Genomic DNA, 26265 nt, shown 5'->3' with positions numbered 1-26265 from the left:
GGTAGTGGATGGTGTGCTGGTTACGCATATGCCCTATCACTCTATTTATACATTAAATTTGGGGACATTTCCGGCCACTGTTTTTTGTTTTTACTGAGGGCCTGACCACGGGTAAGTGGCATAAGAGTAAATAATGGGGGGAAAAGTTTTGCAGGACAAGATTTTCCTTATTGTTACCTTGAAAGACAGCTACCTGGACATCAAATATGACTTAGAAAAGTTCTAATCATCATATGATATGGAATTCTTCCATTACTAGCCTTGTCAGCCTCTCACCTAGCCAAACCAGTTTCCTACACCACACTGATGAGATGCAAAACATTGAAACAGCACAGTTTACGGTTGAGTCTATTTCTTTTGAAGTGTCAGTTGTCCCCCTTCATGCCACTAAGCTTCTTGAAAGTCATTATTTCATGTACAGGAATCTACCTTTAAAGACAGTACAGAGGCAAAGTTAATGATATCCCATCCTGGAAAATTCATATTCCTTCCCAGAATCCCCATCGGAAGGTGTATGGGTTTTCCTGTGAAAGAAAGTTCTCAATTTTTAATTCCCTAGTGATGTTTACAGTTTTATTGCTGTTTTAGCTCATATCACTCAGTTATGGTCAGGGCAAAATTCCAACTTGTGGGCGGGAATACTTCATGATCCCTCTATGCTATGAGATGTTGTGTGCTGACAATGTGCTTAGATTATCAGGGTCTAGGGTTTATGTACAATTTTATTTGGCTTCTGAATATTCACTAGTATCTAAAACAGTTAAAAAAAAAAGAGAGATGAGATCCCTGAGATGGATATAACACACAATGGACACTCCATCTCTACTACATCTCTGCTATATCTCAGCCATAACACACATAGTCAGCAATCCCTTGCTATAACAGTATTATCTTCTGTAGCTTGTAACTCTTCTCACACTTTCCATCATGAAGTGCCTTTGTCTGAGCTGGTCTTGGAATGCAGGGGGAGAGGCGCACTGCAGTGTACAGACAGGAGAAGCTATTCATGAACAGAATCTGTTATGCACAATCCTAGTCAGAAGATTCACAGTCAGATCCCGGGGCAACAAAATTGTATATACCAGGACTGATGGAGACCGATTTGAATTAACTGTATTTTTGTTAATAATGGTAAATTAGAGAATGTGTTATTTTGTTATCCTGAGTATATTTAAGAATGTGACATCTCGGACACCACGCAAATATTCCCATCGCTTGTGTTAGGTGTTTTTTTCCCTTCTCCTAGGGAATCTGCCTAACATCCTCTTGTCTCTAGCGTCTCCTGAATGAAACCGGTTGCAGCATTTTACAGCTGACAGATATGAGTGAGAAGGTGATAAAATAGAAAGTGTATAAATATTAATAGTGTGTTAAATTGGATGTATGTATACAGCAGATTTGTTTTTCTTTTTAATTAACAAGACATTAGCAGTAGCCTCACGTTACATATGCAGTCTTTCATTTGTGAAGCAGATGAAAAACAAAGCCTTGTATTTACTGCTGATTTACTGCCTTGAGCACCTTGACCACCTCAGTTCATGTAACTCGTAAGGAATACAAGCCAGGGGGTGTGTAAGGCCAGGATTGAAAAGAAACTTGATGACCAGTGGAGAAACTCTGCTCCACTCGGCGGCGCTCCCCTGCTCCACTCGGCGGCGCTCCCCTGCTCCACTCGGCGGCGCTCCCCTGCTCCACTCGGCGGCGCTCCCCTGCTCCACTCGGCGGCGCTCCCCTGCTCCACTCGGCGGCGCTCCCCTGCTCCACTCGGCGGCGCTCCCCCTCTCCTGCCTTGATAAATCCTTAATTACTATACACACTGGTGACCATTATCTAGCATGTAGGTCCAGTTTGCCTTGTGATGCCAGATGAGTGATGGACCCTGAGCAAACTGCCTTCCCTTCCTCATCTGTGGCTCTTGGACCCACCGGAGGTCATCACTCTGTTTTGGAAACCATTGTTTGGGTCAACCTTATGCCGTTTACAACTTAAAGGAAATCTACCACTTAAGTAAAGTAAAATTTAACTACATATACTCGCCTATAGTCTCAAAGCATGGGAGATAGAGGTGACGTCACGCAAGAGGCGTGAATAATTACCAGCCCGTAGCGCCTTTTAGAACTAGTTTTTTTGTTTTTTTATGGCATGCTTAAAGAAGACACGGAATCAAGGTGAATAGGAGTATAGGTGATAATGTGTAGTTTAATTTGGCTTTACTTAAGTGGTAGATATCCTTTAAAGGAAACCTGTCACAATGTCTGCTACTCCAAAATAAATACTTTAGAAGTTTACGCAAATTTGCCAGAGCCGCTCAAATCTCCGCTAGCCGAGCGCCGCCTAGCTCCTTTGGAAGATAATTTATACATGCCCCCTCATTGATAATCCCCCCACCTCCTCGGCTGACTGCTAATCTCCTCCTTTTGGCTGGATTAAGTCGCGTCTGTGTCTCCTTGCGCAGTTACTCTTCTCTCTCCAGCCGGGTGCCGGATACTACGTTTTTTTTTTTTTTTTAATTTGTAGTTTTACACAATAACTGTAGAAGTGTAGTGTGAAGGCTATGTTCACACATGTTTTTTATTCTCCATTGATGATTCAGGCTTTTCATCACTTTTTATGCTAAGAAATGCAAGGCAAGCGGTGATATTTTTGCAGGCAAAATCGCAAAACCCCTCGGAGAACGCAGGTGGTTGTCGCTTTCCTCACTGTTAGTCGCTAGCAGTACAAGCATTCTGTGTCACAGGCCCTTATAAATAGAATCTATGTTACTGGGTGAACAGCTAGTAATGCAGTTTTACGGGCTAAAAAGTATTGATGATCTATTCTTATTATCCCAGTAGTGAAACAGACAGACAGCTCCATTCTCAGTGTAGTGGTGGAACGGAGTCACTGCAGATTAGCTTAAATTTAAATTAATGGGAAGCAATCTGCAGTAACCTGATGCTACATGCTGAGGACAACATATTAAGAGGAGCCAGGTCTGTGGATGTAAACATAGCGGGAGATTTATGAAAGCCTATACTCCAGTTCTCTTGCAGAGCGCATGGAATTGCAATTATTTTGACCCCCTATTTCACCTCCGCACTTGCACGTTATTTATGCGAATCATTTGCAGGACAGGCGCCGTAATTCAACTGTAGTGCAACCTATTGGAGGGAGGGGGGAAAGAGGAAGATGCTGGAGACATGAGCTTAGTCATATCATCATAGTTTATACGGTTGAAAAAAGACATCAAGTCCATCAAGTTCAACCGAGGAAGCGAAGGGATTGGATGAGCAAGGGATTCAGGGGAAACAATTCAATATGACATAACCATCAATGTTATTTAGGTGTAAGAAGGCATCTAGACCTAAAACTAAACTTACCACCATATTTTTTGTATAGACCATTCATTTATTTTTATAAATTAATCATGTTCCCTCGTAGTCGTCTCTTTTCCAGACTAAATAAATCTAGTTGTTTTAATCTTTTCTCATAATTGAGACCCTCCATATCTGGGACTCTCCCAGATTCACTCCCCCGAGAACATATTTTGCCTTTGGATTATTAGCCCCCAGGTGCATAACCTTACATTTATCCACATTGAACCTCAATTGCCAAGTGGATGACCAAACACTCCGTTTTTCCAAGTCATCCTGAAGCCTATAATAACACACACCGCTTATATTCGCTGAGCCTCCTGGCAGGGTGCCAGGTAATCTTACAAAGTTGATTTTGTGTTGATAGGAAATATGGATTTATTATTATTTTTTTTTTTAGCTGAAAACAGTGTGGGCAGTAGTTGGTATATTGCTGTGGAAACCTGACATTAGGTTTAGGAAAAACCTGATGACAGGTTCCCTTTTAAAGGATGGGTTCATGTAAAAAAAAAAACTTTCCTGCAATTTTCTGGTGCAGAAGACAGCTGGAAAATAATTCTTGTTCTGTAGTGGGCACTTTTAGGGTCCATTTATAGCTACCTATAGACTGTCTGGAATTAGTTTTGAAATGCAATATAGATAGAATGTGTATACGCAGCCTTGGTTCTATACATAAATGGTCTTGGTTAGCAGCTATATAAAAATACAGAAAAGATACATGTATAAGAGAAATCCTAACACCACAATATACTCCTTTTATATCTCTCTGCATGTTCCTATTGTCAGCATTCTGATACATCTCCTAGTGACCCCTCATAAATACATCATCCTGGTGACACGTGTTTCCTTCAGGTAGGCACCTGTCGTTCTCTATGCGTTCTCTAGGAGCAGGGGGGGGCATATTTGTCTTCGGGGCTGATTCGTGTACTGCCTACAACCACTCATTCACACCTCTACCACGTTGGTACGGGCGGCTGACATAATGTAGGCTTCTGTGCCATTTTGTTACACACTTGTGAATGGCGTCTGTGTGAGTAGACGGCCTCCTCTGCCTGTGTGTGTGTGTGTGTCACTCAGCCCCGGTGTGACAATAAGTCGCGGTGCCTTTTACAGGCTGTTCCTGGAGCTTTGTGCCCTGTATTGCCAGAGAGCTGCAGAGCAGCCGGGAATTCAGATTCTGCAAGTAAACCACATATCCCCCTTTGTTCGGAGAGTCCTCCTGAGGAATGATTACTGCCATCAGACCGAGAGAAACACTTTGAAAGTAGTCTCCTTAATAACTAGCAGTGTCAGTCATCCCTTATAGCACATATATATTCTGCAATGAGCATTTCTAATGGAAATACTTTGTAAATATCAAAATGCAGAGGTGGTTGAAATGTCTATAGTATTGAATCCATTTGGGGGGGGGGGGGGAGGTCTCCTGCATCAGCTAAGTGGGTGCCTATGAGAAAGTAGGTGGGTGCTGTCAATCACTTCCACTTATTGTGCAATTTATCACTGTACAAATAAGCGCCTCTGATGGTCCCCAAAAGATAACTAATATATTTGGGATTTTTACAGGAAACCTACCATTTGTTTTCATGCATCTTGAACCAAACATATATTGAGAATTCTGTAGCAACACTGATGCAGAAGCTTATCTTGTTTAATCCCTGATCAGAATGATTTTGCTCAAAAAACAATTATAAAATTCAGGACTTTGGGAAAGCTGGGTTGCATGCTGGCTGCTGTTTATAAATAAACACATTAGGGGAAATTGCATATAATTGATTGGTAAAATCATTGTGACTTTACAGTTACGCTTTAAAGGAAATCTAGCATGAGAATCAAACATGATAAACTTACTCCTAGATCCTAGCACAGTGGTTGTGGTAATCTTCATATATTAAACCATGGCCTCCTTCCTTCTAAAATCAACCTTTACAACTAATGAGTCCAAGGGGCTCTGAGGGTGTTACCAGAGCTTCTACATGCTGCAAATTCACAGGCTGTTACACTGTGCAAGGAGCACTTCCCCCTCAAAATTAACTTTTTCCTCTCTGCAAAACATCGTAGTATCCGGTTTATACACATGTGGAGAGAAGATTAAGGCTGCAGCAAGATATGAATTCTCCGGTCATGTAAGTTAAGGGGAGGGTTGTATGACTTCCCTAGAAAGGCCTCTCTACAGAGCTTTTAGTTGTGTATTTTATATTTTCAGATTTTTTAGTTCAAGAAATAGACAAAATTGCATCAGAATCCTACAACCGAACAAAGACTGATGCAAAATTAATAGTCTTTTGCTTTTATTTGGATATTTATTTGAGAACTACAAGGGTATGACATGACCCCTTACATTTTTTATAGTTTTCATATCCAGCCAGCCATATATAATGCAAATGTTTTCCGCTGTGCTGCTTTACTATCAGAGTAAAATATACTTTATTTACATATATATATAATTTGGGTGGATTTTAATGAAAATAGTGATTCCTGATGATATTGACTACTTCAAAGAAAACAATACGTAATACAAGTTGCGCTCACCAGTCACCCGGTAGATCTCGCCAGCCCAATACTCTTGTGTAGTTGTTTTCTCTTTCCAATTTGGTTCAGCTTCCTGTGTTGCTTTATTTGTATGTACTGAATAGGACCTGAAAGAAATTAGACCTGCTCTGAGATTTGGGGTCTGGTCAGTTGCCCACTAACTTGTGGAAACCACGATGATCTGTATGAGCTCATAGACATGTGTCTGTGTGTTATCAGCTGAATCAATGACTAGCACAGGGACAAAAACACTGGCTGTGTAGTCTCCAAGCAAACCTGTGACCAGGAATGTGATTTTTAGCTGGTGAATTTAATTACCTGTCCACCAGTAGCTTGTGGTGAGTCCCTGCGGAGGGGCAGCTGCAGCCTATGTGTTCCTGTGTCTTCTCATGCATTCTTCCTCTCCCTCCCTTCCATACCAGCCTGCTCAATGCACACATGACAGGAAGTGGGGAGGGAGCTGCATGAGTGTGGAGGAGAGAAGACTGACACAGGCACATACCGGCTAAAGCTGCCCCTCCCCAGGGACTCGCCACACGCCGCTGGCAGGGAGCCAGATAATGTGAATTAAACTGATATAAACTATTGAAATGATTCAGAATGCTGACAAAGGCTTTTTAAAAATCAGCATAACATAGGATATTGGAACCTAAGCCAAACATTAGGGAGGTAGGATCAGCGCCAATGGAAACATCTAAAGGGGGGCCGGTCTTCACACAGCCGATCGAGCCTACCAAAAAATCTACCAAAAACAAAGCAGCACTCCATAAAAAGCATTTTATTTTATTCCATCATAGCAGAAAGAGACGTTTCGCCCTCTCTATGAAGGCATTATCAAGCTATTGAAACCTGTCACCTGCTAAACATCATGCTCCTAGTGACAGGTTCCCTATAATCTGCTTCTTCTTGGTGGCTGATAAAAGCAACTTCTTACCTCATTGTTGAAGGCGCCTTCTCTGCAATACTTTGCTTTTTCTCTAACAGGCAGGGCAGGAAGCTATTGTTCTTATTGGTTGCTTTGCCCGATACCTGACTATGGAGACCTGACTATGGAGAAGGTGACTGGGCATGTGTATATACCATAGTAAATGTAAGTCTTCACTGGGTAATTCTTCCACATAGCATGTAAATAATAAATGGTATTAATATGTTGTGATCTTATAACAAATGTTCTCTTAAGCAATAAGCCAGAAGTTTTGATCTACCTTTTACAGCCGTGTGACGCAGGCAATTTTGAGCTCTGTAATAGAAACAACTAACTTCTGATCCCGATAAAGATGGGTTTAAATTTTGACGTGATCACAGAATTCCCACCTTATTAAAGGAAACCTACCATGATGTAGATGTGATGGTAGATTCCAGCTGCCTCTGGCCCAATCTGTAATTTAATAATCCTGGAACGTAACCTAACTTGTTAAAAACTTTGAGTAATATGTAAATTACCTGCAGAGGCTACTGGGGCTTGTAGTAGCCTGACTGGGCACTGGGTGCTAAGGCTACTCCACGCCCCAGTAGCCTCTGCAGTTAATTTACATATTACTAAAATAAAGTTTATAACAAGTTAGGTTAGGTTTCAGGACTATTAAATGAGAGATTAGGGCAGAGGTAGGAGGAGGAATCTACAATAAGATCTATTTCTGATAGAAGATTTCTCATAGTAGGTTTCCTTTTAAGAAAAAAAAAAAAGTTAAATTCTTAGGTATACTTTATTATGTCAGTTTATAACAATTTGCTGTAGATCTATGGCATGAAGTAATAGCAGTTTAAGACATTTAGATAGAAATTGTTGATTTGTATAAAAATAAAGCAAAGATCAACCCTCTGAAATAAAATAAATCTAAGCTGTGGAGCGTAAATGATTGTTACGTACAGGAGCTGTTTATGTATGCATTCATTTAGATGTATTGATGTGCTGGTAAGCTCGCAGTGTGTGAAAATACAAATAAAACAGGTACGCAGGGCATATCTCCCCAAGTGTGAAAGCCTATCTTCCAGATATCGCTTATTATCCAGACAAGAGCTTATTTTATGTAAATCACTGCTGCCTACATCAATAGTTTTCTCCTCCCGAAACATTCTACCTTCTAGTCACGGTGCGGAGGCGTGTTGTCACCATGTGCGCAGAGTTTAACACCCCGCCATACTGTAACCGGCTCCTGCCCCAGCTGAAGGTTTCTTTTCTGGTGTCGTCTTGAGAAGTGCTAAGTCTGGAACAGATCACTGCTCTTTAATGAAGGGCGTGAATATATTTTCTGCAAATGCCATTGAAGTCGATTGAAATCAAAAATGATAAAAGTCAAAGTCTGGTTTAATAACTGCACAAGTTCTATAGATTTGCCATAAGTCATCTGCTCCCTTCACAACCGACAGACATTCCCACTTACAGAACCGGCTTCTAAAATAATATGAGCAGCTCAACAAGGTTCCGGATTTAGAATTTTTTGACAGCATAGGCTGACACTTGTAGTTTCCAGACACGTTACCGTGAGGTGGGATTTATTTCTTTTCTTTTTTTCTTCCCCAAGAGTTTATTTTAGAACTGCATTGTGTCTATTTGCATTGGACTACTGTACAAGTATCTTAGAAATTAATATTGAAAAGCCTTTTTTTAGATGTCAGGGATCCAAATGTTTTGGGCAAGTGGTGTTAAGTATGCTAAATTGGCAATAGAGATGCTACATTTAGTTATATAATCCGTAAATCACTCAACAACCACTTATTTGATACTGTGTAGATCAGCGTCGTACTTCCACAATAGATAAGACCTGTGAGGCCTTCTTTTCTGTTCCATGTTCCAGTGGCCATTCTAGGTCCTCTCTGTCTGTCCTAGCGGTCTACTGGGATTATGGTCCCTGTCAGACTAGAAATTATTACTGTATGTTCAACTTTCAGACACATAAATACTACAGGCTGATGATATGTGGGGTAACTGGATGATGGGATGGGGGCTATCTGAGTGGGGGGGGGGGGTTAACTAGCTGCTGAATTTCCTACCCTAGGCTTATACTTGAGTCAGTGGGGCACATTTACTAAGTTCTGTGTAGCGGACTATGCACATTCTTTTAGGTGTAAACTGCTTGCACAGGTGTTTCGGAAGGGACCACGCCACAAATGTGTCACACATGACCCTTTTGTGTCGCGGCTGAACTATTCTTCGTGCAACACAAATTTCTGCACTTTGATAAAGTTCAATAGAAGTGTGTTGCATGTCCCATGTTAAAGGTGCACCAAAAAAAAACTGGTGCACTCTGTCGGAGCAGTCAGATAGAACCAGATTCATGAAGAACGGGCACCAGAAATCCTGAACCTGACACCCTCTGCACACACACTTATGTGCCCCAATAAGTTTTCGAGTTTTATATCCGGTTTTGTTTCACCTGGAAACACTGATGTTATATATGTTGAGATTCTCCTCTTTAATAGGACGCCAGAATTGTATTTTTAGGTGCCATGGCCAGGAGATATACGTGCTAAACATGTCAAGACATAGCCACATATCTGTAAGGGGCATGTGCAAATGAGACAAATTGTATGGCAGTTCTGAAGGGGTTAATAAAGTATATTACAAAGGCATAGATTTAGGCCCAAGACATGGAACACTATAGCTGTAAATAGGAGTCTATAATTCAGCACCAGATTGTACATCCGGCTGTATACCGGGGGCAGACAGAGGGTTTTCTTGAGGCTGCGTTGCCCGCCCTGTACTTATTCGCCTTGTGATTCTCAGTCTCATTTAGAGAGTTGCATGCTCGATGATTTTATTGCATTTGTGATCAGCGTTATTACATCTAAAAGCCCTTAATGGGCAACATTTAGATATTTTTCCTGATATATTTACACACATTATGTGAGCGTCAACCACTAAACTGTGTAACACAATTATCTTTACATGATTCCGCATTGTCTTAAAATCCAGTATTCTACTTAGATCTTAGTATTTGTGTCCATGTAAGTGTTTTTTTGGCAACAAGGAAGCCCCCAGCACATTGTGGTATCAGTATACTATTTATTGTAATCATACCCAATTTCCAAGACCCCGTGTTTGTCACTCTCCATAGTCGGTGGCTAAGTGCACTCTTTTTGCAGAGTGCTTCCCTAAGTTTGTACTATCTGCTATGCGCTCTTTCATAGGGATGACCTGGGCAGACGTTCCCTCCCTTCCCCTTTTCTTCCTCATACACCACATGTCTCTAGAAACCTTTTAGCAAAATTGTTGCCTTAAAACTTGCAATAAAACTTAATGGTCTGTCCTCAGCGCGAAATGAGGGAAGGGGGTGAATGGAGATTCTTTCTGTGAATTGAGAGAACAGGGATAGCCAGCAGTCTCCGTATATCATAACCGCTCTCGATGTCTTTATACACTAACGGACTGTAAAACGTTAAAATTATAAGCACAATTATTTAAAATCTAATCCACAGACTGTCCCCGTTTTATGTACAAGATGGGTTTTTAGCTTCTTAAGTTGAATTGTCTGTAAGTTGGGACTAGTATATTTTATAATTGTAGTTTATAATTTTTTTTATTTGCCCCAGTGACAATTGGATTTTCAAAATCTTGTGATCTCATGGGACCAAGGATTACCGTATATACTCGAGTATAAGCCGACCCGAGTATAAGCCAAGACCCCTAATTTTACCACCAAAAACTGGGAAAACGTATTGACTCGAGTATAAGCCGAGGGTGTAGTATACAGCCTGCCCCCTCATGTATACAGCCTGCCAGCCTGCCCCCTCATGTATACAGCCTGCCAGCCTGCCCCCTCATGTATACAGCCTGCCAGCCTGCCCCCTCATGTATACAGCCTGCCAGCCTGCCCCCTCATGTATACAGCCTGCCAGCCTGCCCCCTCATGTATACAGCCTGCCAGCCTGCCCCCTCATGTATACAGCCTGCCAGCCTGCCCCCTCATGTATACAGCCTGCCAGCCTGCCCCCTCATGTATACAGCCTGCCAGCCTGCCCCCTCATGTATACAGCCTGCCAGCCTGCCCCCTCATGTATACAGCCTGCCAGCCTGCCCCCTCATGTATACAGCCTGCCAGCCTGCCCCCTCATGTATACAGCCTGCCAGCCTGCCCCCTCATGTATACAGCCTGCCAGCCTGCCCCCTCATGTATACAGCCTGCCAGCCTGCCCCCTCATGTATACAGCCTGCCAGCCTGCCCCCTCATGTATACAGCCTGCCAGCCTGCCCCCTCATGTATACAGCCTGCCAGCCTGCCCCCTCATGTATACAGCCTGCCAGCCTGCCCCCTCACGTATACAGCCTGCCCCCTCACGTATACAGCCTGCCCCCTCACGTATACAGCCTGCCCCCTCACGTATACAGCCTGCCCCCTCACGTATACAGCCTGCCAGCCTGCCCCCTCACGTATACAGCCTGCCAGCCTGCCCCCTCACGTATACAGCCTGCCAGCCTGCCCCCTCACGTATACAGCCTGCCAGCCTGCCCCCTCACGTATACAGCCTGCCTGCCCCCATGTATGTTGAGCACATTTAAAAAAATAAACTTAATTCTCACCTTCCGGCGATACTCACCCCCGATCCTCTGCGGTGGCTCTCGATCCCCGGCAGCGTCTTCTGTCTTCTCTTGCCGGCGGAGGCGCGTCCATGCGATCTCCCCGGTGGCGCTCACTATGATGACGTCACACCGCTGCATCATAGTAAGCGCCGGCGGGGAGATCGCATGGACGAAGACATCCGCAGCCGGGGATCGAGAGCCACCAACGAGGATCGGAAGCCGGCGCCGTGGATCGGGGGTGAGTATCGTCGGAAGGTGAGAACTAAGTTTATTTATTTAATGTGCTGAACTTCGGGAGCCGCCGCCGGGTATCGGGAGCCGCCGCCTCTGGATCCGGGCACCAGAGGGTGAGTATTAATTTTTTTTTTTTAATTGACTCGTGTATAAGCCGAAGTGAGGTTTTTCAGCACATTTTTTGTGCTGAAAAACTCGGCTTATACACGAGTATATACGGTATCAATAAAGCTTCATTACAGACACCTTACAGCTGATCACTGCATCCTGGTACTATAGTAACATCCAGAGAGCTTCACCAGAGATCACAGGGGCAGAGGGGTCGATCTGAAAGTTGGGTGTCCTTAAAGGGGGATGTGTGTGTGTTGGGGGGGGGGGGCGGCAGGAAATTGGGTAATTTACCGATATATGTCTATCAATAGTTTTAATGGACCGCACAACTTATCCTTAACTTATCCTTATCTCTCCATAAATTGTAGTTTATAAGATTCCATTGAAAATGGGTGCCAGTCTGTAGCAAATCAGCTTGTTCTTATGTAGGTAGCCTTAGCAGCCCCCTGCTTTTACCCCATTCTAAAAAGACAAAAAACACAGAGGACGGCGCCTCTGGTAGTAACTTCTGGCAGTAAATTTTAAATCCTTGAATAGGTGGTGCCCACTGAATAGGTGGTGCCCACTTATGTATTCTTGATAGATGTGTGTAACCCTCTTAAAGGGTGACCAGTGTTGGATCATGGGGTGGTATTAGTAGTACGTGGAGCTCCCAATAAAAACCAGTCACCTAGGAAAGGGCTGGTGGCCAAAATGTGAAGAAGGAACAAAACATATGGGGCAATGGTGAGCACTGTACCAAAAGTATATTACAGTATTTGGAGTACCTACATCTAATTGATTCCACTTCTATTAAAAATGTTTTATAGGATAAAAAAAAACGGTCCGTCTAACGCATTTCAGGTCACACAGGATTCTTTTTCAAATGCTGGACGAAAAAAAGTACCCTAACAACAATTAGAAAGGTATATATGGTATAAATATATATGTAACATATACCATGCATACATTATTACCTGTTATATGGACTGTCTAGTCTACCAGTTTGGGGTTTTTAATTGAAGTGGAATCCATTAGATATCTTTGTAGGTACCCCAAATAATATACTTTTGGTACAGCGCCCCACCATCGCCACATATATTTTGTCTGACTGCTATCTGGACTTGAAGAAAGGGGATCCGACGATCACTAATGGTTGGAGCGCAGTATGAGCACGCTCCTCTCATTGTCTATGCAAAATGCATAGCTATCTCTGGGTGACCCATAGAATAGAGAAGTGGGGTGCACCCCCTGCCAACCACTTCACCCATCTGTGAGAATTGAGAATAGGATCCACATTCTCCATATCGCAGGGGTCCCAGCAGTCGGATCTAAACTGATCACCTAGTTATCCCCTATCCTGTGAACAGGGGGATAACCTGTAACTGGGGACAAACCCCTTAAGTAACAATCTTATGACTGAAAAAAGTTGGGTCATTGCAATTTTACCAATTTTAAAAAGAAACCCACAAAGTCACATCCCGCAACAAATGTATAGGTTATCTGTCTGTTTGGACTTGTCCGACTTTAACAGGATAATACTTTTTTTTTTTTTTATTATGAATGTCAATGTTGAGTATTAATAAGAATGATTATAATTATATATGCCTAAATATATAGGTTATAATCTACTTGTCTTGACAGACATACTAATGGTCTGACTGCTGTTTTACCATTTCCACTTAATTAACTTGAGAGCACCATGATTAAACTTCTGAATCCCCGTGCTCCAAATCCTCAAAGTAGATCACAATTCTGCCCGTAATTAGTTATTAAACATGGGTAAACCGTGTGTCTAGGGACGACATTGGGGTCAATGGGCACAGCTGATAACGAGGAAGGAGTGGAGATAAATGCCAAGCAGTGCCAACATGGTACTAATGAAGAGGGGAAGGGTCATAAAATCGGCAATTGTGTTGCTGGAATGTGACCTTTTAGTAAATGTTAGTAAAAGCACCAAACAGGATATACACTAAATGTTTTATAATTCACCTACCACACCATGAAGGGCCAGTTCACAGTAGTTATGTTTTTTATAGCTCTAATATTGTTATTTTTATACTTGTAGTATTTCAACCATTACTTTTACAAAGGGTGTTGTGATGTAAAATTGGTGGGTTTTTTTTTCTCTTTAAATGTAAAGGGAACCTGTCACTGGGAACATCATTTTCACTAAAGATGGGTTCCAAAAGCCCATTTCTGCTTTCTCTAAGCATTTTCATTGTAATATAATGTCTGTGCTGAAGACTGCTCAGCTCTCAGACCCCACGTTTGTGCTACTATACAGATCCTCCCTACCCCACTGATGTCACAAAGATGGGGACCAAGAGCTGAGGAGTCTGCAGCACAGACAACTCACTCTTTTGAAATGCATCCAAAGCCCAACCCCTGGGACAACACAGAGGATTCTGTCAGGGTACAAGGTAAGTTATAACACACAATTATATTGTAATGCAACTGCTTAGAGAAATCATAAAGAAATCATAAAAACAATCAAGACAAAGCAATGCAGCTGTAATGGGCTTCAGTAACCCGTCTTTAGTGAAAATTAGGTCCCTGGTGACAGTTTCCCTTTAAAAAATGAGACCGAGTGCCCAAACTACAACCAAATCCAATTATTTACAAGGAAGTGCCAACGTGGTATTTCAAGCATTAATTTATTGCTACCAGTTCTTCTACATAATTCAATTGTATTAGCTTTCCTTAGGCCACCAAAACAGTTGAAAATAGGTGGGCAAATAAGTTCAGACCATCATGGTAGCTTCTCTCCAGGAAGAGGATGACCTCTAAAGACAATGCAGTTCTGTCAACACCTTCGCACTTTTCCCACTGTTTCAAACAGCCAATGAATTGCTGCTTTAAAATAGCGCTGAGAGCAGCATCCCTTAAAATGCTTGGGACTGCTAGAAGATTTGGTGAATTTGGTCCTGTTTGGTGAAATTGGAGCGATGGCCTGAGTGCCCACAGAAAAGGCTCTAAGTGCCACCTCTGGCACTCAAGCCATAGGTTCGCCACCAGTGTCATAGAAGCTACAAGAATTAGAATCTGGAGCTGGAATGGAGGCCTGAAGAATGTTTTTTGCTGCTTTTATTTTCCTTTACATTTAATGGCGTTTTCTGTTTATAGTAAGGAGGCTTCTCTGCAGTGCTAAGTGATGAAGTGGGTGGTGTGTATTGCTCTGCCTATAAGTGCCCTCTGTCTGGAATAAATGTCACCCAAAATGATGTGATAAATGCATTATTAGACCTTGAGCTGGAAAGTATACCGTGCAGCGGCAATGCATCTCCCTAATGTTACCAATGTGTATGGTGGTCGCAGGCTGTCCGTACTTCCGAGGCCGCTGGCGCTTTACTCTCTATTATTAAGCGATTTGCATTTTTCCATGAACTCATTTCCATACGAGAACACATAACGCGGCTCCTTTCTAATTAATGATCCAATGAGCTTGTAGTACACTTGTATAGAGCGTGCCTGTCCTCCTCTGCCTCTAATCAGGATTGACTATGCTATTTCCTGTGTCCAGCCGCACCGTTATGTGCCTACTCTCCGATTATTTTTGGAACCCTTGTACCATGATGTCTATTTCTGTTCACACTTTAAATTGCTTTCTCAGATGAAAAGTAATGTTTCCACTTTTTTCTTTATAGTCTTATTTTGGCTCTTTTTTTTCCCACTGTAAAATCTCAAGACAACTCATAGCCTAGGGGGTTCCTACTATATCTCTCTTCATCATCAGTGTAAACAATCTGGCTACCAGCAAATTGTGATTTGAAGTGAGCAGTTTAACCCTTGTTAAGGGATAGGGACGCTGCTCTTGACTCATGAGCGTCAGTGGGTTAAACGTGAAATGAATGGGTGCCGGCTCTTTCTGCTTATCACCACGCAGTTCGCTCTTTATGCCTCCTGTTGTAACACGGTTTGTCATTTTCGATCACTATTTATATCACCTGTTAAGTGCCCGGTGGGCTTCATCGCGTCTCACTCTGCCCATCAGCCTCACCTCTCGCACATAGGGATGGAAGGGATAATTGCTAAACATAGCATCTAATGCTTGAGGCACAGATCGGAGATTATTCCTGCCTGATTATAGGCTACGGTTGCTCTTTTGAAGAAGTCAATAAAAAGGCACAACCGGCTACTTTAGCCCGACACGTTATAAATTGTCTCCATGTTTCCTACCCCTCGCCTTTACCGTAAAATAATAATAAAAATAAAACTCTCGGACGGCTTTTCTGTTCCGGTATAAATAATTCTGGATTTATTTCCTTGCCCTTATCTATGAAATTTCAATGAACTGCTTTATGACTCAGCCGCGCTAACCGGACGCTAGAATATCAGTGACATTAATTCCTCGCTTTCAGGTGAGCGCGGCGGTGGCAGTAATAAAAATGTCTCTTACTCTCAGTGGGTTGGGTGGTATTGAGTTCAGCTCTGAGGGCAAGAATTATTATTTTTTTTTTTAAAGCTTCTATATTAAAAGGGAAATTAACATGCGTAAACATTCTATGGCTCCCGGCTTAGCATGTTGCCGAGGGAGTTGGCGTTCTGCAACATGCACAACGCAAACGTGTTTGATATTATCCTTGATGCTGCTACGAGCACATGTGGAAACATTAAATTAGTCACCAAAGCTCAACCTGGATGGATGCAGTGAGGAAAATTATAGGTGATATGCAAGTTATAACTATTAGACTGGAGCGTTATCATTAAATGCTAAGTATGTTCCTGCTGAAAGAACCTCAGGAGCAAAGCAGCTTATTTCAGTATGGTGGCAGTCACATGGAGGACTATAGCAGAGATTTATGATGGTGTCTAAATGAAAAAAGGAAAATCTTTGTCCATAGAAACCAGTCGGACATAGATCTTTCGTTTCCTAATATGCTCTTGAAAACTTGAGTAATTTATATGGTTTATTAACCCTTCACCATAGCAATGGGTTAATAACACTACTTACCTGTATGTTGTCGCCTTTGCGATCATGTTTCTATCATGACTGGGTGTGGTGGCATCATCCAGAATATCAACTTTAAAGTGAGATGAAGCTGGCTGTATAAGGTCAGGGAGGCAGAGAGCTCAGTACTGAAGTCAAGCTCTCCCTACCTCAGAATGCCCCCTTCACTGTGATTAATGGCCCGGTGTCCGGAGATTTAAGTAACCAGCTCTCCTGAAGTTTGGTGCATTATTCTGAGGGGGAGAGAGAGCTTGACTTAAGTGCTGAACCCAATTCAAATCTCTTCAAAGTTTATTTTCTTGATGATGCCACCACGCTGGGAATGAAAGGAACCCGATCTGCAATTTGGGAGGCTGCTTGACAACATTCTGATAGTGGTTTATTAGGCAAATTTCTGCTGACAGTAACCCTTTAAATAATGGAAAAGGTGTATCCAGTTTGTAAAAGGAAAAATTTTTCAGTAAGGTATTAATAAGAACCATGTTGAAGTACGATATGTGATTACATGATGATGTGAATGAGTGTGACTATGTTTGCCACAATGGACAGGTTTTCGGCTGTAACTCTGGTCAGATGCATTGTATAGCTGCTCCACGTTGTTAACTTTCTACCTATTCCCTGTACTTACTGTATGTATTTGACTTGGCCAAATATGCATGCAGAAGAAAGCAAGCCCCAGCAGCGTCAAAACACAAGTGCAACACAGCACAGTCATATAATTTCACATCCTGTTTGTAAGCCATAAAATGTTAAATTTCCCCATGATCTACAACCTCTCTGTCACACAGAAACCTGTTAGTTGGACCTTCTGAATGTGACAGGTTAGATGGAGCACTATGGCACTTTGTTGCCTTGTATTTCATGGTTTCTATAGATCATTAATGGATGAAGAGAGGCATATTTATCAGAACCTCTGTGCCGTGCCAGAGGTTTGCCCCACTTGCGAATTTTTGCCCCAATCTGGCACCTTCACGCCAGTGGGACAGGAAGGGGGTGGCGCGGCTGGCGCGGAGTGGGCCGGCGCGAGGCATTACTGTCCCCATGTCGGCTCACTCGCTGCCACCGGCAACCTTTGATATGTGAAAAGTCGCAAGCTTTGTTTTTTTTCTACGCCAGGCCCTGCCTCTTGATGTATGTCACTGCACGAGCCCCAGCGTATGATAAATATGCCCCAAAAAGTTTATAGAAGTAGTGCGTTCTGTACCACCATTGAAAACTTTATTCATTCAAAGGGCCACGATTCCTGCCCGACAAATATATCTAAAAATACAATGATCAATTGGCTGTAAAATATTTTTAAAAACCTGTGTCGGAAAGGCAGAGAGACTTGTCACTGACTTCTTGCAGGGCCCTTTGAATGGAGCTGATAATAATCGGAGCAAATCAAGGAGAATAGAACAAACGCATTTGTGTTTTGTCTAATCTGTTGTGCACTTTTCATCCTTATCTGCTTTGCATTAAAGCACTTGTTGTTTTTCTCATGTCGCACTTGTGATTTCCGAGATCTGTCTGTGCGCAGATTCCTTGGTGATCACAGCTTTTATAACATTTCATGTGAATTTTAGTAGAAGCATAAAATCAGGTCTGTATGACACGTCTTGTATTAGATGCTCATAGAGTATTTAAAATACTATGTTTTCCTAATTTCAGTATCTGCAATGAGAGTTGTAAACAGAGAATTTAAACAAACTAATTTAAAGGGCCTGTTCCATTAAAGGTGTTGTACCAAGTTTTTTTGTTAATCCTTTTGCACAGTGTAGAGGATGACATTCTGATTGGACAGGGTCTGACTGCTGGGCCTCCCACTATTCAAAAGAACATACCCCAAAAATCTTAAAAAAGGGAGCTTGTTCTGACGTTTTGATGGATAAGTGGATGCAGCATGCTCCCTCATAGCTGAATGCTGTGTTCATCAATTTCCAGCGCTCACACAATACTGAATGGAATAACAAGACACTTGTATAAAATGTTGCTTCATTAAGTTAGTGAGAACGGGAACCCCAGTTATCGTGATCGGTGGCCGTCCCCTTTAAAGGGGTTTGCCCATGAAAGAAAGATCTCAAATTTTAATCCTCTGGTAATATTTACACAATAAAGATAATTTTTAACCCCCTTACCTCACAGTTTTACTCTGTTTATTGCTGTTTTAGCTTCTATCACTCAGTGATGGTCATTGTGATATCCACGATCGTAAGGGGGGGGGGGGGACTCTCTAAGCAGACAATGCATGATTACTCTGTGTTATCAGATGCTGTGTGCTAACAATGTGCTTAGATTATCAAGCTGCAGGGTTTATCTACACTTTCATTTACCTTCTGAACATTCTACTACTATCTGACACATAGAAAAAGAGAGATGAGATGATCCAGCGATGAGAGATCCATGAGATGGATATAAACACAATGACACTCTCCGCTTTGCTAACTCGCCAATAACATACACAGAGGCAGCTCTGCTATATACCTCCCTCCAAGATAGACTGGATAAAAACCTTAACTGTTTGTAGCTTGTAGAGTAAGTCTCTGCATGCTGTTTGCTGACAGGAAGTACCTTTATCTGAACTGGTCTTGTAATGCAGGGGCAGGAGGCAGAAAGCACTGCAGAGTGCAGACAAGAGAAGCTATTCATGAGAAGAATCCAACTATAGTCAGAAGATTTACGGTTGTATCCAGGGCCAGCCAAAATTGTAAGCAACTGATAGAGACAGCTTGGAATTATATCTGCAAAATGTTGTTCTTTTGCTTATAACAGAGAATTAGAGAATGTGGTATTTTGTTATCCTAAAAATAATAATAATTTATTTATATAGCTCCTACAGATTACGCAGTGCCACACAAAGCTTTCCAAGTCAGTCCCTGGCCCCATGGGGCTCACAAACTAAACAACCTACCAGAATGTTTTGGAGTGTGGGAGGACCCGGAGGAAACCCACGCAAACACGGAGAGAACATACAAACTCTTTGCAGATGTTGACCTGGGTGGGTCTTGAACCCAGGACCCCAGCGCTGCAAGGCAGAAGTGTTGCCCAATCAGCCACCATGCTGCCCTGAGTATATTTAAGAATCTTGTCTCCGTTAATAAAGATATCAACTAGGAATTTATATATAATAAAAACTGAATGGGAAACAGTGACAAGACTACTGTGTTATCCTGTCATTAGATTTAATGGGGAAAACCTGTTGGTTCCCTTTTACCAGTTGCTATATTCACATAGTATGGCGCCATCTCTGGTTTATATTGTATAACAATGATCACATCCAAGTACTAGAGCTGAGTGAAGGTAGATTCTCTACTCATAAATGGGATCTTCTTTCTGACCACAAACTAGTATGCCAACGAAATCACTGTCAATGGGCGCTTGATTGACCTTTGACAGGCGCGAAACGCGTTGTCCGGATTTTATTATTTTGTCTTTCTTGTATCCTTTAATCCACATATTAAACAGAATAACTTTTACAGCTATATAGCTTTTTGAAGTGCCTTTCTTCATCCTGGCATCCATTGAGAAGTCCTTCTCCAATTACCCTGGATGTACCTCAACATTAACTCTTGTGGCTAGTGTAATACAGGGCAACGAGATTGCTATAATTTGCAGCAGTATCTTTTATCATGGGGTGATTTGTGCATAGAAGTTCAGATTTTTAAATTGGTTGTTCCCCAGTTTGTGTTCTGCCATCACATGCCATCTTTTCCCATCTCTACCCAGACATAGACAATTCGCTGTTGTATTGGTGTGCGGTAGGTGGATCTTATGTTTCTCTGAGGTTATGTCTACAAAAACTGTCCTTATTGTATCTATTTTTGCTTTTCTTTCCATTTTTATTATCGTGGGAGTTTGGACAAATATACTTTTTGCATGTCTCATGCCCTTTTAATGCATATCATTTATCATGTGTTCTTCAGTCAGCAATGAATATTCCCTGCTGGTCTCATGTCCCTGTTTCTTGGCCATAGATTTACGTCGGCAGAGACCGTGGTGATGGGAGATGTGACATACGGAGCGTGCTGCGTGGATGATTACACTGCACGGGCGCTGGGAGCCGACTTCCTGGTGCATTATGGGCACAGCTGCCTCAGTAAGTTTATATCTTTCTGTATTTCAATTGTCTGTGAGTGAAATGTAGGGTAACCATTCTGGAGCGCACAGGTTATGTAGCCGTGTGCTGAAATTGAAAAATGTGAATGGAATTTTTACAGGAAATACTGATCATAACCGTAGATGTGCTATTAGGGTTACCATGTATTGCAACCTGTTATTTCTAGCAGGAACCAGTCACCATATTTTACCCCATTAAATTACTACCCGCCTCTTTTATGTAAATTCTCACCATTCTCTGGCTGTATACTACAGGGGGGGGCTGGCTGTATACTACAGGGGGGGGGGGCTGGCTGTATACTACAGGGGGGGGGGCTGGCTGTATACTACAGGGGGGGGCTGGTTGTATACTACAGGGGGGGGGGTGGCTGTATACTACAGGGGGGCTGGCTGTATACTACAGGGGGGGGCTGGCTGTATACTACGGGGGGGGCTGGCTGTATACTACAGGGGGGGGCTGGCTGTATACTACAGGGGGGGGCTGTCTGTATACTACAGGGGGGGGCTGGCTGTATACTACAGGGGGGGGCTGGCTGTATACTACAGGGGGGGGCTGGCTGTATACTACAGGGGGGGGGGGCTGGCTGTATACTACAGGGGGGGGGGGCTGGCTGTTTACTACAGGGGGGGGCTGGCTGTTTACTACAGGGGGGGGCTGGCCGTATACTACACCCTGAAGTCGCCCTACCCCTGAAGCCAGTATATAGAGAAAACAAGGGTGTAAGCATGGTCCTGCCCCTGGTGCAATAGGAAGTTAATTTGCATAAATATAAAAACTGAGCATTCTCTAAAATTGCTGATTTCTGGGAGATAGGAAAGCTAAGTCTGGGAAGCTTATAAGGCCCAAAATATGATTCAATTTTTACTTGTGAGGTGATTTGGGAACTGGTTGACCCCATCTAATAAATTGTACCATAATAAGCATGTTAACACAACCGATCCAGCAAGTTATTTCTGTAAAATGTGACACTGCAACGCATTACGCACTGTAGTTTGTAGTGAACACACTTTTCCATGACCTCGGATCAGTTCCTGAAAACTGAATGAAGAATAAAGATATTATGAAAGCTTAATAGTAGCAGGTGAAATCTGTAGCATCAAGGACAAAAAACAAGTTTCACGTGTAGTAATGATGGACAAATAAAGGCTTTCCGGAAAAAGAAGAAAAAAGTTAAATGTTTTTGTAGCTGAAGGATAATTAATTTTGGCTCCCAGGTACAGCAAGGGTTAACAGTCATCTACCTGAGTTGTGCACTGCCCTCTTCTGTAGACATCTAGCAGTGCAGGCTTATTTCTGTCCTGGGACAAAGAACGTCTTTTGGGTCAATAGCTTTGATTCAGTAAGCTGATCGATATGTCAGCTGAAGGAATGCAGCTTCTTTTCTTTGACTATTCCTCTTCATTACTTGCCCCCATGGGGAAGATCTATCACGGGCGTAAAGCTGGTGTCACAGCGGAATAAACTTGGCTCTATTCCATCTGCTGTCCTACTGTACCGTCCTGTGTCTTCCATCATGAAATGTCTCTTCTGCACCCTGCACCTGATAACATGTGGATCCTGATGTCATACTGTTACTATAATAGCGAGGATGTCTGCAAGAAAAGCCGCCATAATCCTTTAAATAGGGCACAACTTTTTCAAGATATTTTGAAGAATGTGGCTCAGATTTGGAGGGAAAAACACCAATATTTTATGGTTAGCTAACTAAATAATTTTATTTTTTGCTTTGAATAACCAAAGTTTGGTGTGTGTACCGTGGAACATATCAAGTTTCTAGATCATGTGAACTACAATCCGGGAGACCAACCACACAGAAATCTTTGGCCTTTATAAGTAGGAGAAGCAGCTCTGTATCATTTCCCATCCGAATGGCAATTGTTTCCTAATAGGAAGATAGGATCTTATTGGGGACAGATTGAAGGATCATTTTTAATATCCCCCAGTCTGAAGGATGCTCCATGCTGTCTATGCACACTGTTAGATAGATGTGGGAGAGGGGGGGTAGACCTAAAAATAGTATAATCTTGTGCCAATAAGTAGGTTGTCCATTATAAACGAAAAACCGAAAGAAAAAAAGGGGAGAGCAGACGACATGACAGTAATATTAAATAAATAATGTATTATTGGGTGTATCTGTTCATAAACAGTGGGAAGACGAGAAAGTGCTGAGTCCTCATAGCAGCGCATTATTCTCCAGAGCCCCCTGTCTGTACTGTACAGATCCCAGAAATATGTGTGTCACAGCCTGATGCATTAGCTGCTGTATCAGCAGACATCATTCACTTCTTTAAAGTATTGGATCTAGGTAGACATTAGTCAGACACAGGTAGAAATTAAAGGTGCAGTCAAGGGGGCCCTCCCCCACCTGACCATTTTATGGTGGACAGCCAGCAGTGTAGCATAGTTTACTAGTGTGTTTATTAAAAAAATAAAAATGACATTAATATTATTTATTAAGGTTTCATAAAATTATGGGGTTTTTTTTGTAACTTTGAAGCTCATCTTTTTTTGAACCTATATGAACGCATTGTTCATCCTGAGCTCCCTTATTCAGGCATACAATACTCAAACGACATAGCTGCGAAGGAAGGTAATTTTCAGGAGCTTTATGTGGCCATAAAGATTATATTAAAGCATGATTACATCATGGCCACTTTTTCCCGATCCAAGGAAAGGTTATTGCTTTCCGCTACTTACAGATCTCTAGAAGTGAATATACTGGTGACGTATATCTGTGCCCTGCTTCTAAGTCACACACAGCTTGATGGATAGATAGAAGTTAAATGTCAGCCAAATCCTTTTTAGGCAACTTTTTCATGCCTTGGTCATCAGTTTTTTGGCTTACAAGGCACCAAATAGTCGTAATTTCCGGCACACGCCATGGAGATTGCAGCTCTTTGGACCTTTTGTGGTACAGGAAGCAAGACTGGCCAGAGAGTGCCAAATTTACTGTAAGCTTTGCCAAGAAAGTACACTAGCCCAGCACTTTCAGGTCAACTTGTGACAGTAAAGAACCAGCAGGTCCCCTTTTGGACCAGTGGTTAAATGTCCCTTATTGCCTATGTGAGTATGATATCTCTGTGACTGCTTAAAAAAAAATTTGTACTCTCCTCGGACTGAAGCTCTTGGTGTCTCAGCGATACTGCAAGGTAAGTTGGCAGAGTACACCACCCGGCTTCACTGCCCAAGCGCTGTGGGTAAATCTCATATAGGAAGATTTGGACGTTAAACCACATGTCCATGGCAACCGCCTGTACTTGGCTTAGTATCCTAAATCCACAGGTTCTGGTAAATACTTACACTTGTCCACCGATCCCCTGCCCACTCTATACACAGCACCTTATAGTACAACCTTCTTCACTGTGTTTGGTTTTGCGGTAACACAGGAAAGATTTCCCTGAAAGCTGCTTGGATGAGGGGCTTTGTATGACTTTTTAGTTGTCCAGAATAGGGAAACTTAGGCAGACACTTAACAGACCCTGTTATAATCGAGAGACATTTAATAATAATAATAATAATAATAATAATAATGATGATGGCTTCCTACATGTATCAGACACTGTGGGGCTCATTTACTAAGGGTCCGCGGACCGGTGGAATATCTGACGATTTGCGATGTGCGCCACATTTAGAAGGGGATTGTGTTGCACGCAATCGGATTTTGGCGCATTGGCGCCGACTTTCATGCAACAGAAATCGGGGGGCGGGCCATCCGACGATCCGACAGATTCGGACTAAGTGCAGGATTTTACATTCAAAATTGTGTCGCAAGCCAAGCACTTGCATGCATCGGGAAGAAGGTGAACTCCGGCGGACCTCAGTGGGAAAGCAACACATGCAGGATCTCGGGCGCAGGATCTACGTGGATCGCGGCAGACTGCATCCTCGTCGGACAACGCATCTCAGGGATTGCGCATGGACAAGGTAAGTAAATGTGCCCCTGTGTCACTATCACAAAAATGATAATCTGATAATTTAGTTGGAAGTGTGGAACAGATTCTCCGCTACACAATATTTCTACCATAGGTGCTCTGCTATTTGCTTTTTTAAATCTTTGCTTTTGTGAGGTCCTTGCGGCCGGGTGTTACTTGCAGAATGCTCTTGTTTTCTAATATACCCCATGCTCCTGTACTCTTGACCTTTGTCCTTGCAGGACCTCGGTGGGGTACTATGCGCAGTACTCCCAGGTTGGCTTTTCATGGCGCCTTATTACTCAGTAGATGCGGGGCCTGTCGAAACCTCACTCTATTCTCAAGGAGTTCCTGAGTTCAGTATTCTGTTGCCATGGAAACTGTCAGCGTGTCCCAGATGCGGCGAACTTTGAAGTCCAGACGTGATGGAATCTGCCCAAAAAAAGAACCAAAATAAAGCATGTGCCTAGTGTGAATGTAATTGTGATTATGTAGGAGACCCATGGGGTTTCTGTCACTTTCTATGGGTATATTTTATGAATGAGCGATGCCCCTTGTTCATTGCCTTGTTCTGGTCGTTAATTGTTCCTATGTATTTTAACTGGATACATCTGTGTTGAGCTTCTGGCTGTTTATACTTGTTTTGCACTAGATGCAAAGTGGATGTCCAGTGGATGAAGACCCTGGACGTCAGATCACGCTCCACTACTTTAAAACATACTGAACACACTTTTTCCATCTGTGTACACAAAGACTCAATCTTGATTTTTACATATCCCCTTTTATTGTTTTGCTCCTCTGAATTGCTGTCATCCCCATGATGCCTCAGCACATCATCATATAACCGTCCAGAGACAAAACGGTCTCCATCATAGTGGCTGATCTCCTTATTTATAACTGTGTGACAGGAACTGATATGATAAGTAACTGTGATATGATTTTCTGACCTTCTGTGAATAACCTGAGCTAAGGTCAGCTAAGCTAAACCCCCTTGAAGACCCCTTTTGGTCTGAGACTGAAGTTTTTGTTCCATTTTTTTTATGCAGATTTTTTTTTTTGTAGTTTTTTCAGACAGTACCAGCAGAAAGCAGCATATATTGGTTCCAATATAATAATAAAAATAATAATAATTTTATTAATATATTATATTATAATATAATATATTATATTATTGATATAGCGCACACAGATTATGCAGAGCTGCACAAAGTATGACAAATCGGTCCCTGTCCCCATGGGGCTCACAATCTAATCTACCTACCAGTATTTTTTTGGATTGTGGGAGGAAACCGGAGGACCCGGAGGAAACCCACTCAAATACGGAGAGAACATACAAACTCTTTGCAGATTATACCCACATTAAGCCAGCTCTGACTCCTGATATTCCGTCCACTGTTTATGCAAATGTATTTTTTTATATCTTTGACACTTTAAATGATCTTTTCTTTATGAATGGTGGGGATCCCACAGTAGTTAAACACCCCACCGCTCAGAATGTTGTACCCTATCCTATGGATATAAGATAACAATTAATACTTCTCTTGAAGAGTAAAACCCTTCCAATTAACCCCATATGAAGT

General features: G+C 42.3%; 1 protein-coding gene across 2 annotated transcripts in view; it reads left to right on the top strand.

Moving 5' to 3' along the window:
• DPH1 (diphthamide biosynthesis 1) overlaps positions 1-26265 on the top strand; it is a 166327-nt gene that overhangs the window by 66940 nt on the left and 73122 nt on the right. For both annotated transcript variants that reach the window (XM_072138109.1, XM_072138108.1), the window contains exon 4: positions 20632-20753. In XM_072138109.1, the coding sequence (XP_071994210.1) occupies positions 20632-20753 (122 nt within the window). The remainder of the gene's footprint in view (positions 1-20631; positions 20754-26265) is intronic.

This window comes from Engystomops pustulosus, chromosome 2, assembly GCF_040894005.1.
Source record: "Engystomops pustulosus chromosome 2, aEngPut4.maternal, whole genome shotgun sequence".
Taxonomy (NCBI): domain Eukaryota; kingdom Metazoa; phylum Chordata; class Amphibia; order Anura; family Leptodactylidae; genus Engystomops; species Engystomops pustulosus.
Note: the sequence above shows the minus strand (reverse complement) of the source record. Positions and strands in the feature narration are given on the sequence as shown.